A 13139-nucleotide genomic window follows, 5' to 3' on the forward strand; every position below is an offset into this window, starting at 1 on the left:
TCCCTGAGCATTTCACAGTCACTATCACCATCCTGGTCAGGTGGTTGCTAATATATCCCTACTGCTATATTATTATTATTCAAGCATGGAATTACTATCCATAGAGATTCTATGGAACAGTTTGGTTCATTTAAGATTTTTATTTCTTTTGACTCTCTGTTTTCTTTCACATATAGTGCCAGTCTCCCGCCAGCACGACCTGTTCTGTCCTTCCGATATATTTTGTACCCTGGTATTACTGTGTCCTATTGATTATCCTCATTCTACCACATTTCTGTGATGCCTATTATATCAATATCCTCATTTAATATGAGGCACTCTAGTTCAACCTTCTTATAATTTAGATTTCTAGCATTTGTATATAAGCACTTAAAAAAATTGTCACTTTTTAGCTGTCTGCCATTACATGATGTAATTGAATGGGACTCTTTTTCATTTGATTACTCTGAAATTTTTCATTTGATTGTTTCTCAACAGATCCGACCCATATTTTATCTTCCATCCGCTCCTCCTTACAAGGATATAGATAATTTCCATTAATAGATCCTTCCCTAAGGGATGTCTCTATCCCAATCACATGCGCTTCCGTACCTGTCAGCTTTCCTCTGGCCCTTAGTTTAAAAACTACTCTATGAGTCCAACTCAGTAGGTTCTCAAATGAACATTGCTTCATGCTTCCGTTGATTTTAGAAGCAAGGAACAACTAGTGGATTCTCAGTGACCCCACTCAGAGAATCAGTCACGCCATTGCCTCTCCAAAGGAGAGAGACTCTTAAGGCATGTGTATGCTGCCAACTTTTGCCAACACAAGATATGTCGACATACAGCTGTTGTACTTAGCATATGTGCACGTGTATACTTGACTTCTTGCATTAGCACTGCGAGTTCTCACCAGGAGTGCTTGAGTCAATGCACAATGATCCCTGCCAAAGTTATTTTCAAGTGGTGTGGGAAAGTGTCCTACCATTCAGGAAGAAATAAGGGCTGCCAGCCTTAGAAACCTTCAGGAGAGGATTGGAGAGTTCCTCCATGAAAGTTTCATCTAGATCGCTTAAGAGGGTTTAAGGAACATCCTTGTGAACATAAATAAACTGCTCCACCTGGCCTCCCCTGCCTCACTCTATAGGGGAATGAAAACCACATAACAACTCTACTTCTCTTTGTTGTATCGCTACCTGTTTTAGTATGAGTAAATTATTGTATTGTTGAAAAGGAACCCCTGGATGTTGAACCCGGCCCCTGCTGCTGCCAACTCCAACAGGCAGAAGAGTTACACTTCACTTCTAATTAAATTATATGGGCTTCCTTCCTGAGTTACAGGAGAAGAACATACCCATCTAAGGACTTTTCTACATGGGAAATTTACTGGCATATCTATACCAGTGTAATTATACCACTCTAGGCCTCGTCTATATTTAAACTTTAGGCTAACATAGCTACAGTGTTGTGTGGTGTGGACACGGCTAAGTTGATTGAAGAATGCTTCCATTGACCTAGCTACCAACACTCAAGGAGGTGGTGTTCTTACAACAATGAAAGAACTTCTTCCATTGGTGTAACCTGTGTCTACACTACAGGTTTCTGCTGGCATAATTACAGGGGCATAGTTGTGCCAGTATAGCCCCTGAAGTGTAGACGTACCCATAGTTATTCTGGTACAACACCCTGTCCGGAGACTCTTGTTTCCCAGCAAGAGGGCATTTTCAAAGTTTAATGTATGTCCCTCTGGAAGAGGTTTTAGCAAGCACCAGAGTTCTAGGGAACCAACCATGCGTCTGACGAAGTGGGTATTCACCCACGAAAGCTTATGCTCCAATACATCTTTAGTCTATAAAGTGCCACAGGACTCTTTGTTGCTTTTAATCTGGGCACAGTTTGCCTTGCACAGAAATTGATCCCTTCCCCAGGCTATTTTCCTCTCCTCTGGGAAAAAAAAACCTCTTTTCTGAAAGGCCGACCCTCCCTGGGTGTGCCCGAGTCCAGCTACTGCACTGCTCAGTGCTTTTGGTTGTTGGGAGTCTGCTGAAACTGTCTTCTCCACCCTCCATCTCAGGAGTCCTGAATGGAAAACACCTTTTGGGGACAGGATCAATGTTCTTTACCAGTCACACCGACATTCATTACCACAGAGCTTGACACTTCAGTGCTCACTGGAGGCCTAGGTAGGATAAATGGAGTAGAACAGCTGTATCCGTGCTAAGGGTCATTTTTTAGTTTCAATTTGCTAATATTTAAGGGCTCAATTTTGCCAGACTACCCCCTCACTCCCGGTAACTCCATTCATTTTGTTGGCAGAACTCAGAGAGCAAGAAGTGCTGAGTGTGAGGGAAGGTGGCAGAATCTGGCCCTGTATCCACTCATTGTGCCCTGTGCATTTCTTGTGCTGCTGTTAAGGCTCTGGGAGCAACCATAGCAAATCCCAGCCTAGTCCAAGCAGAGTGGATGCCATTAGCTACCAAATTTGTATCCAAATTCATGTCCTGGCTTATTACTACATGAGACTGAGTGCAGTGAGCACTGACAGGTGATTAGGAATAGCCCTTTAGAGTCCATGACATCCTGCTGCCTGACTTCCTGCTGCACTAGAGGTGGCCAAAACTTGGGATTTTTTGTTTGCAAGAAATTTGGCATCTTTGGAATTTGGGTTCATGCTGCAAAACTGAATTTGCCAACATTTCTCAATGAAATTTCATATAGTGAGGAGCCTCGTCAGCCCTGAGAGCCCCAATGACAGCCAGATCTCGTAGGGCAGCTTTCATGCCTGTTGCAGAGCACAGAGCCTAGCAATCCCAAAAGAACGAGTTTTAGCCAGGGCTCCCATCTTTGGGTAGCAAACGAAACAGCAAAAAGAACTCCAGTTCAAGCCAGGGCTCTGGTAGACCCACTGCCCCAGAGTTGTGGACTCCAAAACACAAGCAAGAAAACCTTTGTAGATTTTGAAAATGTTTTTCACATGTATAACAGCTGAGCTTTTAAACAAGTTTATCAACAATTTCACTATTATATTTTATTAAGATGTTACAATACCTTTTACTTGACAGTATTGAGTTCTAACTCACTAAAGGGAGAGAAAGGTCAATTAGCATCCACCAATCTTAGCATCCTCATCAAACAGACACATCTATCACCCCACAGTTTATTCTTCCCTTGCTGTTGGCTGACTACCCCATGGATAGAGAGTGATTTCACAGTTTTGGGGACCCTGCCATTAGGGCATATGAAATCTAATTATCCTTCCTTTCAGTCACACAATAACAATAACATTTCATAGATTCCAAGGCCAGAGGGGACCATTGTGATTTCATCACCCTTGCATCAAAGATGTAAGTGAATTTTAATCAAAACCAGCCAAAACCAATCATCTTGGCAAAGTGGGTGTGTCTATGCAAATAATGCGTTTAGCACCAGCAGGCACCATTGGCTTCATCAGGCTTGGCACATCAACAATTTATGTCTGTGCTTTTGACTATTATTGGAGAGACTGAGGGTTTGACATGGACTCCTGTCAAGTTGGCCAAGCACCAAACTGCAGGAAGGCTCCCGGGAAGTGGCCTGCAGAAGTGTAGTGCTGGGCAGAGTTAAACCAGAAGGTTTTCGTTATATGTACCAAGATGTTTTGCACAAACCACGGTGGCCTAACGTGTCTTACACAATCTGGGATGGCACAAGATGTTTTGCACAAAGACCATGGAATTTTTAAAGACAGAGTTGCAACAATTCCAACATCTAAACTGTGGTTGGACATTTCAAATCTTCCCCAGAAGCAGGGGTCACCTTCTGATTGGCCCACAGCAGCCTTGCCAAGAAGAAACCAAGCCTTTAGAAACTGTATAAAACAGGCAGGTTTGGTCAAAGTGTCACTCCCTGACTTTAAACTATCTGGACGAGAGAGACGGTGAACAGAACTGTCATCACCTGGCTACTGAGAGCGCCCCCTGTCTGGTAACTACTATAGTCACTTCTCTGATAATAACCCTGTTAATTCTTCCTTTAAAGTCCTATCTAGGGAGACGGCTGTGAGATCCATACAGAGAAGATGAACACAGTTGTCAGAACCCCTTGAGTGAGTGAACTACCTGTATGAACTTTCTAGGTGTCTTAAGAAATCTCTTGAGGTTGTGTGAGGCTGAGATGGAGAACACGCCTTCATGCAACTTGGAATGGAGCAGTAGCAAAACTACAATTGTTATGTTTATCCCAGTGAAAAGTTGGTTATTGTAAAGCTATCTGAGTTAAAATCATCTGCAGGATAATTCCAGTTATCTGAATTCTCTTTATCTGGAAATCCTAGTTATCCGAATGCCCAATGTGTCCCCCCCCCCCCCCCCCGTGGTGCTGCATTAGTTAATCAACCATTGATGAACTAACCTTAAGGCTGTGGGAACTGCAGTTTTGGAGGATTTCCAGAGGAAGGGATGAGAACAGCAAGAAATGGGGATGTAAATGATGGAGAAGGTATGGGAGGAAAGGTAAGGTGGGGAGAGAGAACAGAGAGACAACAGGCAAGAAAGAGACAGATGAAGGGGTTAAGGTGAAGACTGAAAGGGGAAGAGTTCAGGGTGAGAAGGGACAGGGGAGACAGAGGAGGAGTTAAGGGAAAGATAAGAGGGTGGATGGAGAGGAATGAAGAGAGGCAGAAATAAAGGTGATGTAGAGAAAAGGGGAAGGAAAGAAGGAGAAATGAAGGAAGGGGGGGGATGTAGCAGCATGGGACAGGAGCCTCCTTAGTGCTGATTAAGCGCTTCCAAGCACTGTCAGCCCTGGGCTCTGCCAACACCAGTACAAATAACGAGGGGCGGGGCTGGCTCCCTACTCCAGTGCTATGAGTGCCAGAAAGAGCATGAAGATGGACATCTAAGCACCTTACTTGCTTTATGTGTGGCGTTAAAGCATATAAAATATGTAAATGTGCGATAACTCCCCACCTTGGACAAAGGAAGAGGAAGAACCTTTGAATTTACTGGTAAGCCAAACCTTCTTTCCACTATTCAAATATTTAGTTACCTTTGAATGTTTAGTAAAAGTGGCCTAAACCCGAGGGTTACTGGTAAAATTCCAGAGAGACTGGAATGGTTGCAATGGGAGGTTCTCAGCCAGGAGCAGGGGCATGTCACACTTTCTAGGTGGTAGCTGTGAGCCTTCTAGTAATTCAGTAATTATATGGTGTCACAATGCCATTTACTCAAATTTGGCCTGGCTGCCCTTCCCCATCATGACGGAGGGGCAACTGGGTCAAACCTGAGAGATACTGAGGGAGGCCAGGCCAAATCTGAGTGAGTGGTCTTGTGCCCCCATATGCCTGTTAACAAGGCCATTCACTTAAATATGGCCCTCCGTCATGACTGTATATTTGCAACCTCATGAGTGATTGACGTTGTGAACTGGCATATGGGGTTACAACACCCGCTAGCAGTCTTGGATGCTGAAATTAACAAATACGGCCCTGAAAACTTTGTGACTATTGATGTAAGTGCTTTGAAATGCCCCCTGATATCATAAGCCATTACTACAGTTAGGTGGCGGTATCCATCTCGAGACTCTAAAGGGGCAGAGGGCAGGCGCAGGTAAAATAAAAGCTAATATGGGGCAAGATCGAAAAAAGGTTGAGAACTGCTGATTTAAATCAATATCTGTATTATGTGTCTGTGGTTTAATGTGTGAGAGCTAATTGAATTGTCAGTCTTAGTACTTGTCTGAGTTTCTAAATTCTAAGAGTTCTTTGGTTGCAGTGACATAGGAACTCCCATAATCCCATTGGTGAACAGGCTGATCCGAAATGAACAAGAATCTTCATTTAAACATCCCTACTGCAATGTTGGTAGCAAAGTCACCTCCCCAGTGTAGCATAGAACCAGGATACAGTTTTCCTAAATAATACGACTGTGATAAAACTCTAAATGAATTGATGTGATTTATTATTTCTTGGTAAATTGAAACATTCTTAGTAATTTCATAAACAAGAGCATCCAACCACCTTTCTTTTGCTTTATGTAATTTCTTAATGGCTTTTAATTATATTTTGGGCAATAAAATACATAAATTTGCGATAAATCTACAGTTTGTACTTTGGCTAAGGAAAAAGAAATTTCAGTGAGAAAGCTAATGTAAGTAATTGGTTAATTAAAATTATTTACAAAACATTTCTTTTAAAAAGAACACATATCAAAAATGTCATTTAGATTAAAGCAATATTTCTTTAGTTCAGTATGTCACAATCCCCAGTGGTCCTAGTGTTTTCTATATCTTGGTGTCTCTTCTCTCCAGTGACACTGAGTTCCTGGCCATCTTCAGCCATGAAGATACTTTACCTGCTCTTTGCTGTTGCCTTCTTGGTGCTCATGGATGCACCAGGTAAGATGTCAATGAAAACTATCAATGATATAGAGGAATATCTGGGAGCCTGTACTAAGGTTGTCTAACGGTTTCCATTAGAAAAAAAAATTCTACCTTTTTTTATGTGCTCCAGTGCCTGCCTCCAAAAACAGCCATTGAGATTTAATTGAATTATGACCAGTCAAAACAAAACCCTTGTCTCCTTTGTGTTTTCCTCAGATCTTGTGGAGGCTTGCTGCATAAGCCACCCCACATTCTATCTGCAGAGCACATATTCTTCTTATAACGGGCAACCAGAATTGAACATCTGGATGGGATGTTGACAAATGAAGTCTGACTAACCCCTTATATACTTCTGAGTTTGGGAGATGGTGCATAGGCCTCAAAGCCAGGACACCATGTCTTAACTCTAACTTCTGTTGCTAAGGCCTGGTCTACACTAGGCGTTTATGTCGAAGTTAGCGCCATTACATCGAATTAACCCTGCACCCATCCACACTGCGATGCTATTTAGTTCGACATAGAGGTCTCTTTAATTCGACTTCTGTACTCCTCCCCGACGAGGGGAGTAGCGCTAAATTCGACATGGCCATGTCGAATTAGGCTAGGTGTGGATGGAAATCGACGCTAATAGCTCCGGGAGCTATCCCACAGTGCACCACTCTGTTGACGCTCTGGACAGCAGTACGAGCTCGGATGCTCTGACCAGCCACACAGGAAAAGCCCCGGGAAAATTTGAATTTGAATTCCTTTTCCTGTCTGGCCAGTTTGAATCTCATTTCCTGTCTGGACATCGTGGCGATCACAGCAGCACTGGCAACGATGCAGAGCTCTCCAGCAGTGATGGCCGTGCAGTCTGTGAATAGAAAGAGGGCCCCAGCATGGACTGATCGGGAAGGCTTGGATCTCATCGCTGTGTGGGGCGATGAGTCCGTGCTTTCTGAGCTGCGCTCCAAGAAACGGAATGCGAAGATCTCAAAAGACATGTCAGAGAGAGGATACAGCCGGGATGCAACGCAGTGCCGCGTGAAAATCAAGGAGCTGAGACAAGGCTACCAGAAGACCAAAGAGGCAAACGGACGCTCCGGATCCCATCCCCAGACATCCCGTTTCTATGAGGCACTGCATTCCATCCTCGGTGCGGCCGCCACCACTACCCCACCACTGACCGTGGACTCTGAGGATGGGATATTGTCCACGGCCGGTTCCTCGGACATTTTAGCGGACGGGGAAGATGAGGAAGGAGATGAGGAGGGCGAGGCAGTCGGCAGCGCTCACAACACTGATTTCCCCGACAGCCAGGATCTCTTCATCACCCTTACAGAGATCCCCTACGAAGCGTCCCCAGCCGTTACCCCGGACACAGAATCTGGGGAAGGATCAGCCAGTAAGTGTTGTAAACATCTAAACATTTATTTTTAACAGAACAGGAATATTAACAATTAAAAGAATGGGTTGTTCATGATTACTTTGCCCTAGGCACGTAACGGTTCAGTCATGGGCAGTGCAAGTTTTGAAAAAAAATCTAGCAATGTCCGGTTTTCCGTGATTGTCCTGCCCAAGCCGCTCTACTGTTTAGTCCCTGCTACTGCAGCTAGAGTAAAATGCGGTCTATATGTGCAGGGATAGAGCAGTAATCCTCCCGGGACATCTCGATGAAGCTCTCCTGGAGGTAATTGGAAAGCCGTTGCATGAGGTTCCTGGGGAGAGCGGCCTTATTGGGTCCTCCGAAGTACGACACGTTGCCGCGCCACGAGACTATCAAGTACTCGGGAATCATTGCTCTGCACAGCAGGGCGGCATACGGCCCTGGTCTTTGGAGGCTTTCCCGGAGCATTCTCTCTCTCTCGCTGTCAGAGATCCTCATCAGGGTGATGTCGCCCATGGTGACCTGCTTTGAATGAGGTAGGGGAATGTTAGTGTTGGGACTGCTTGCTCGTTCCTTTACAGAACTGTAACCGCTGGTTTGCAGCCACGCGGTGGAGGCGGGAGAGGGGCTGCCGAAAGGGATCGTTCCTGGGGACAGCCGCGAGGGGGTGGGACAGGGGCAGAGTTCCCGCTTGCCGGATTGCTGGCAGCAGGGACTGACATTGCTTTAAATGTGAAATGAGGCCAGTGGTAATATAAAAGTTTTAAACTGCCACAAGTCTACGGCTTACCATGTCTGCCTGCAACAGAAATTCCGTTGTGCTGCCCGGCTTCTCAAATGTGCTGTGGAAGACCCCAGGCACTGAATGCGAAGGCCGAGAATTCGACCTTGTGCTGAGTGCGCATGTGATAGGTGCTGTGCATGGTCTTGTTCACAGAGAAAGACTATGTTCTTTGTTCACAACTACATTTATCTTTCTGAGGAATTCACTCCCTTTTTCCCATTCCCACAGCCACATCTGCGACTGTCTCACAACCTAGCCTGGCATCACACTCCCAGAGGCTAGCGAAGATTAGGCATAGGAAGAAGAGGACACGGGAGGACATGTTCTCTGAACTTATGGCCTGTTCCCAAGCCCAGGCAGCACAGCAGACCCAGTGGCGGGAGAAATTGACCCAAATGCAGCAAGCAAACATGGATCAGGAGGAGAGGTGGCGGCAGGAAGACCAGCAGGCGACTCAAACGCTGCTTGGACTACTGAGGGAGCAAACGGACACGCTCCGGCGCCTTGTGGATGTTCTGCAGGAACGGAGGCAGGAGGACAGAGCCCCACTGCAGTCCATCTCTAACCGCCCTCCCCCGCCACCAAGTCCCATACCCACCTCACCCAAAGTGCAAAGAAGGAGAGGCGGCAGAGTCCCTGCTAACTCTCACTCCACCCCTGCAGAGAGCTCTAGTAGCAGAAGGCTCTCATTCCCCAAAACTTGAAAAGTTCTTTCCTTCCCGCCTGACACAAGCCCCCGTCCAAGTTTCACCTCCCAGTTCCATGTGTAGTTGATAATAAAAAATACGTTCATGTTAAGTACTGTTTCAATGATGTTCTTTTGGAGGAGGAGGGGAAAGGGGGTTGGTAATTGGACAGGACAGTCGCCTTTGGCAGGGTACATAGGCGGGGGCAGGCACAGCAGCAGGGCACATACACAGTGCAGTGATGCAGTGACTAGTTACCCTGGTTAGTCTGGGAGGTTGTTTTCATGTTATGTGGTGGGGGGTGGGTTGCTCTGTGACTTTGTGGCGGGGGAGGGCAGTTACAGATCTTAAGCGCCGGTCCTTAGGCAGGATCACAGAGCCACACAGCATGGGATCTGTAACCGTCCTCCCCCTGCCACAAAGTCACATAGCCCCCCCATACACACAGTCCCGATCAGGAGGGGTGACAGGCTCCGTTGAAACAACCATCCCACCGCAGCGGAGCCCGTCAATCCTTGAGTTTAGAAGCTTCATTCGCGTCACTACACTACACCCGCTCCGCACCACAGTCTGCGTCCCAGTTTTAAAAAATTCCCGCGAAAACAGTATTAAAGAAAACGGTGTGCTTTAACAAAGTAGAACTATTTTTATTTCGAAACGTGTGTTGGAAGGGGGGTGAAGGGGGTATGTAACTGGATAGGATAGTCAACATTAACTGGGTAAAGAAACGGGGGCAGGTTCAGCTTCTCTGTACACAAACTTTAAAGTCACAGGTTACCCTGCTCACTCAGGAACTTTGCTTTCAAAGCCTCCCGGATGCACAGCGCTTCCCGCTGGTCTCTTCTAATCGCCCGGCTGTCTGGCTGTGCATAATCAGCAGCCAGGCTATTTTCCTCAACCTCCCACCCCGCCATAAAGGTCTCCCCCTTGCTCTCACAGAGATTGTGGAGCACACAGCAAGCTGCTATAACAATGGGGATATTGGTTTCGCTCAGATCACAGCGAGTCAGTAAGCTTCTCCATCTCCCCTTGAGACGGCCAAAAGCACACTCCACCACCATTCTGCACTTGCTCAGCCGGTAGTTGAAGAGTTCTTTTTCAGTGTCCAGGGCGCCAGTATAGGGCTTCATGAGCCAGGGCATTAGCGGGTAGGCTGGGTCCCCGAGGATGACTATAGGCATCTCCACATCCCCAACAGTTATTTTGTGGTCCGGGAAGTAAATACCTTGTTGCAGCCGTCTAAACAGACCAGAGTTCCTGAAAACACGAGCGTCATGAACCTTGCCCGGCCATCCCACGTAGATGTTGGTAAAACGTCCCCTGTGGTCCACCAGTGCTTGCAGCACCATGGAAAAATAGCCCTTTCGGTTAATGTACTGGGTGGCCTGGTGGTCCGGTGCCAGGATAGGGATGTGAGTTCCATCTATGGCCCCACCGCAGTTTGGGAATCCCATCGCTGCGAAGCCATCTATGATCGCCTCCACGTTTCCCAGGGTCACTACCTTTGGCAGCAGTACATCAACGTTTGCCTTGGCTACTTGCATCACAACAACCCCCACGGTAGATTTGCCCACCCCAAACTGGTTCGCGACTGACCGGTAGCTGTCTGGCGTTGCAAGCTTCCAGAGGGCTATGGCCACTCGCTTCTGTACACTCAGTGCAGCTCGCAACCGGGTGTCATTGCGCTTCAGGGCAGGGGACAGCAACTCACAAAGTTCCAGGAAAGTTCCCTTCCGCATGCGAAAGTTTCGCAGCCACTGGGATTCATCCCAGACCTGCAGCACTATGCGGTCCCACCACTCAGTGCTTGTTTCCCGTGCCCAGAATCGCCGTTCCACGGCATCAACATGACCCATTGCCATCGTGATGTCCTCGGCGCTGGGTCCCCTGCTTTCTGAGAGGTCTGTGCTACTCTCAGACTTCAGGACATCACCGCGGTGCCGTAGCCTCCTCGCCTGACTTTTCTGCATCTGCCTCAGGGAAACCTGTATGATAAGCTGCGAGGCGTTGAGAGCGGCCACAACTGCAGCGATGGTCGCAGCGTGCTCCATGCTCGCAGTGCTGTGGCATCCGCGCTGTCAATGACTGGAAAAGTGCGCGAACTGATTTCCCGCCGGCGCTTTCAGGGAGGGAGGGCGGGAGTGATGGACGGATGACGACAGTTACCCAAAAGCACCCTCGACACATTTTGTTACCCAGAAGGCATTGCCGGCTACACCCAGAATTCCAATGGGCAGAGGGGACTGCGGGAACTGTGGGATAGCTGACCACAGTGCACCGCTTCGAATGTCGACGCTTTCACCGTTAGTGTGGACTCACAAAGTCGAATTACTGTCCTTAGTGTGGACACAGACGTTCGACTTTGCAATATCGATTCCAAAAATTCGATGCAAGTAAATTCGAACTACTCTCGTAGTGTAGACAAGGCCTTAGTAGTGTTAAAAATTCGGTGCCTTTCACAACCTGACTTATTATAAATAAGGCCTCATGTCCCACTGAGAGGTTATACTGCTGGGAACAGAACCCAGATCTTTAAAATGGCAGCCACTCACATCTGTCTCTTAGCCCCACTGTTTCTCAAAACCTCCCACAACAAGTGCTTGGCTTTTTTTCAAGAAATGATATCATCTGGGGATGGGACAGTGTTTGCAGACATTACAATGCATCATTTAGGGTTTCAGTTTCTATCTCTTGGTTGTAGATAGATTTGTGAAAACACAACACATATTTTAAGCAAAATATTCTAAAAGATTTGGCTGTGCACATTTGGGCGGCCTTTTCAAAATAACAGGCCAATCAAGTAAAACCAAACATTGGCAATTAGGAAGAAACTATTCCTGAGTGAATCTTGTGAAGAAAATTTGAGCCGAGTCTCACAGACAGGCCTTCTTGCTAGTTTGAATGGAGAAGTGGCAAAACTACACTCATTATGTTTATCCCAGTGAAAAGTTGGTTATTTTAAAGCTACCTGAGTTAAAACCATCTACAGGATAATTCCAGTTATCTAAATTCCTTTTATCCGGAAATCCTAGTTATTCGAATGTTCAGTGTGTGTCCCCCTGCAGTCCTGTGGCAGTTAATCACCCATTGATGAACTAACTTTAAGGCTGTAGGAAGTACAGTTTGGTAGGATTTCCAGAGGAAGTGATGAGGACAGCGAGAAAGGGGGCTGTAAATGAGGGAGAAGGTAGGGGAGGTGAGGAAAGGTGGGGAGAGAGAAAAGAGAGACAGCAGGCAAGAAAGAGACAGATGTAGGGGTTAAGGTGACAACTGAAAGAGGAAGAGTTCAGGGAGAGAGGGACAAGGGAGACAGAGGAGGAGTTAAGGGAAAGATAATGGGACGGATGGAGAAGAATGAAAAGACGCAGAAATAAGGGTGACATAGAGAAAAGGGGAAGGAAAGAAGGAGAGATGCAGGAACAGGGGATGTAGTCGCATGGGACAGGAGCCTCCTTAGTGCTGATTAAGTGCTTCAAAGAACTGTCAGCCCTCGGCTCTGCCAACACCAGTACAAATAACGAGGGGCGGGGCTGGCTCCCTCCTCCAGCTCTATGAGTGGAGGAAATATCATAAACAGAATAATCTAACCACATTTCTTCTTCTTTCTGTACTTTCTTAATTGCTTAATTGTTAATATGTAAATGTGCGATAATTCCCCACCCTGCACTTGGACAGAAAGAGGAAGAAGCTTTGAATTGGCTGGTAAGTGAAACACTGTATCCATTATTTCAGTATTTAGTGAACTTTGAATATTTAGTGAAAGTGGCCTAAGATCAAAGGTTACTGGTAAAATTCCAGAGAGATTGGAATGGTTGCAATGAGAGGTTCTCAGCCAGGGGGAAGGGCAGCATTGAGCCTTCTAGTAATTCAGTAATTACACAGTGTCACAACGCCGCTCATGCCACTTTGGACCGGCTGCCCTTTCCCATCAGGATGGAGGGGCATCGGGCCAAATTTGAGTGACATT

At 46.5% G+C, this 13139-nt stretch overlaps 1 protein-coding gene across 1 annotated transcript; it reads left to right on the forward strand.

Moving 5' to 3' along the window:
• The first annotated feature begins 7578 nt into the window (after nt 1-7578).
• Nucleotides 7579-9445, forward strand: LOC128834900 (alpha-protein kinase 1-like). Its single transcript, XM_054024077.1, has 2 exons — nt 7579-7720; nt 8715-9445. Exon 2 carries the CDS (start codon nt 8807-8809, stop codon nt 9188-9190), a length of 384 nt encoding a protein of 127 aa, XP_053880052.1. The 5' UTR covers nt 7579-7720; nt 8715-8806; the 3' UTR covers nt 9191-9445.
• Nucleotides 9446-13139: the final 3694 nt, after the last annotated feature.

Source organism: Malaclemys terrapin, chromosome 3 (genome assembly GCF_027887155.1).
Source record: "Malaclemys terrapin pileata isolate rMalTer1 chromosome 3, rMalTer1.hap1, whole genome shotgun sequence".
NCBI classification, from domain to species: Eukaryota; Metazoa; Chordata; order Testudines; family Emydidae; genus Malaclemys; species Malaclemys terrapin.

Excerpts from the sequence above, each read along its gene's own strand:
- LOC128834900 (XM_054024077.1), top strand. The coding sequence starts at position 8,807 with ATGTTCTCTGAACTTATGGCCTGTTCCCAAGCCCAGGCAGCACAGCAG.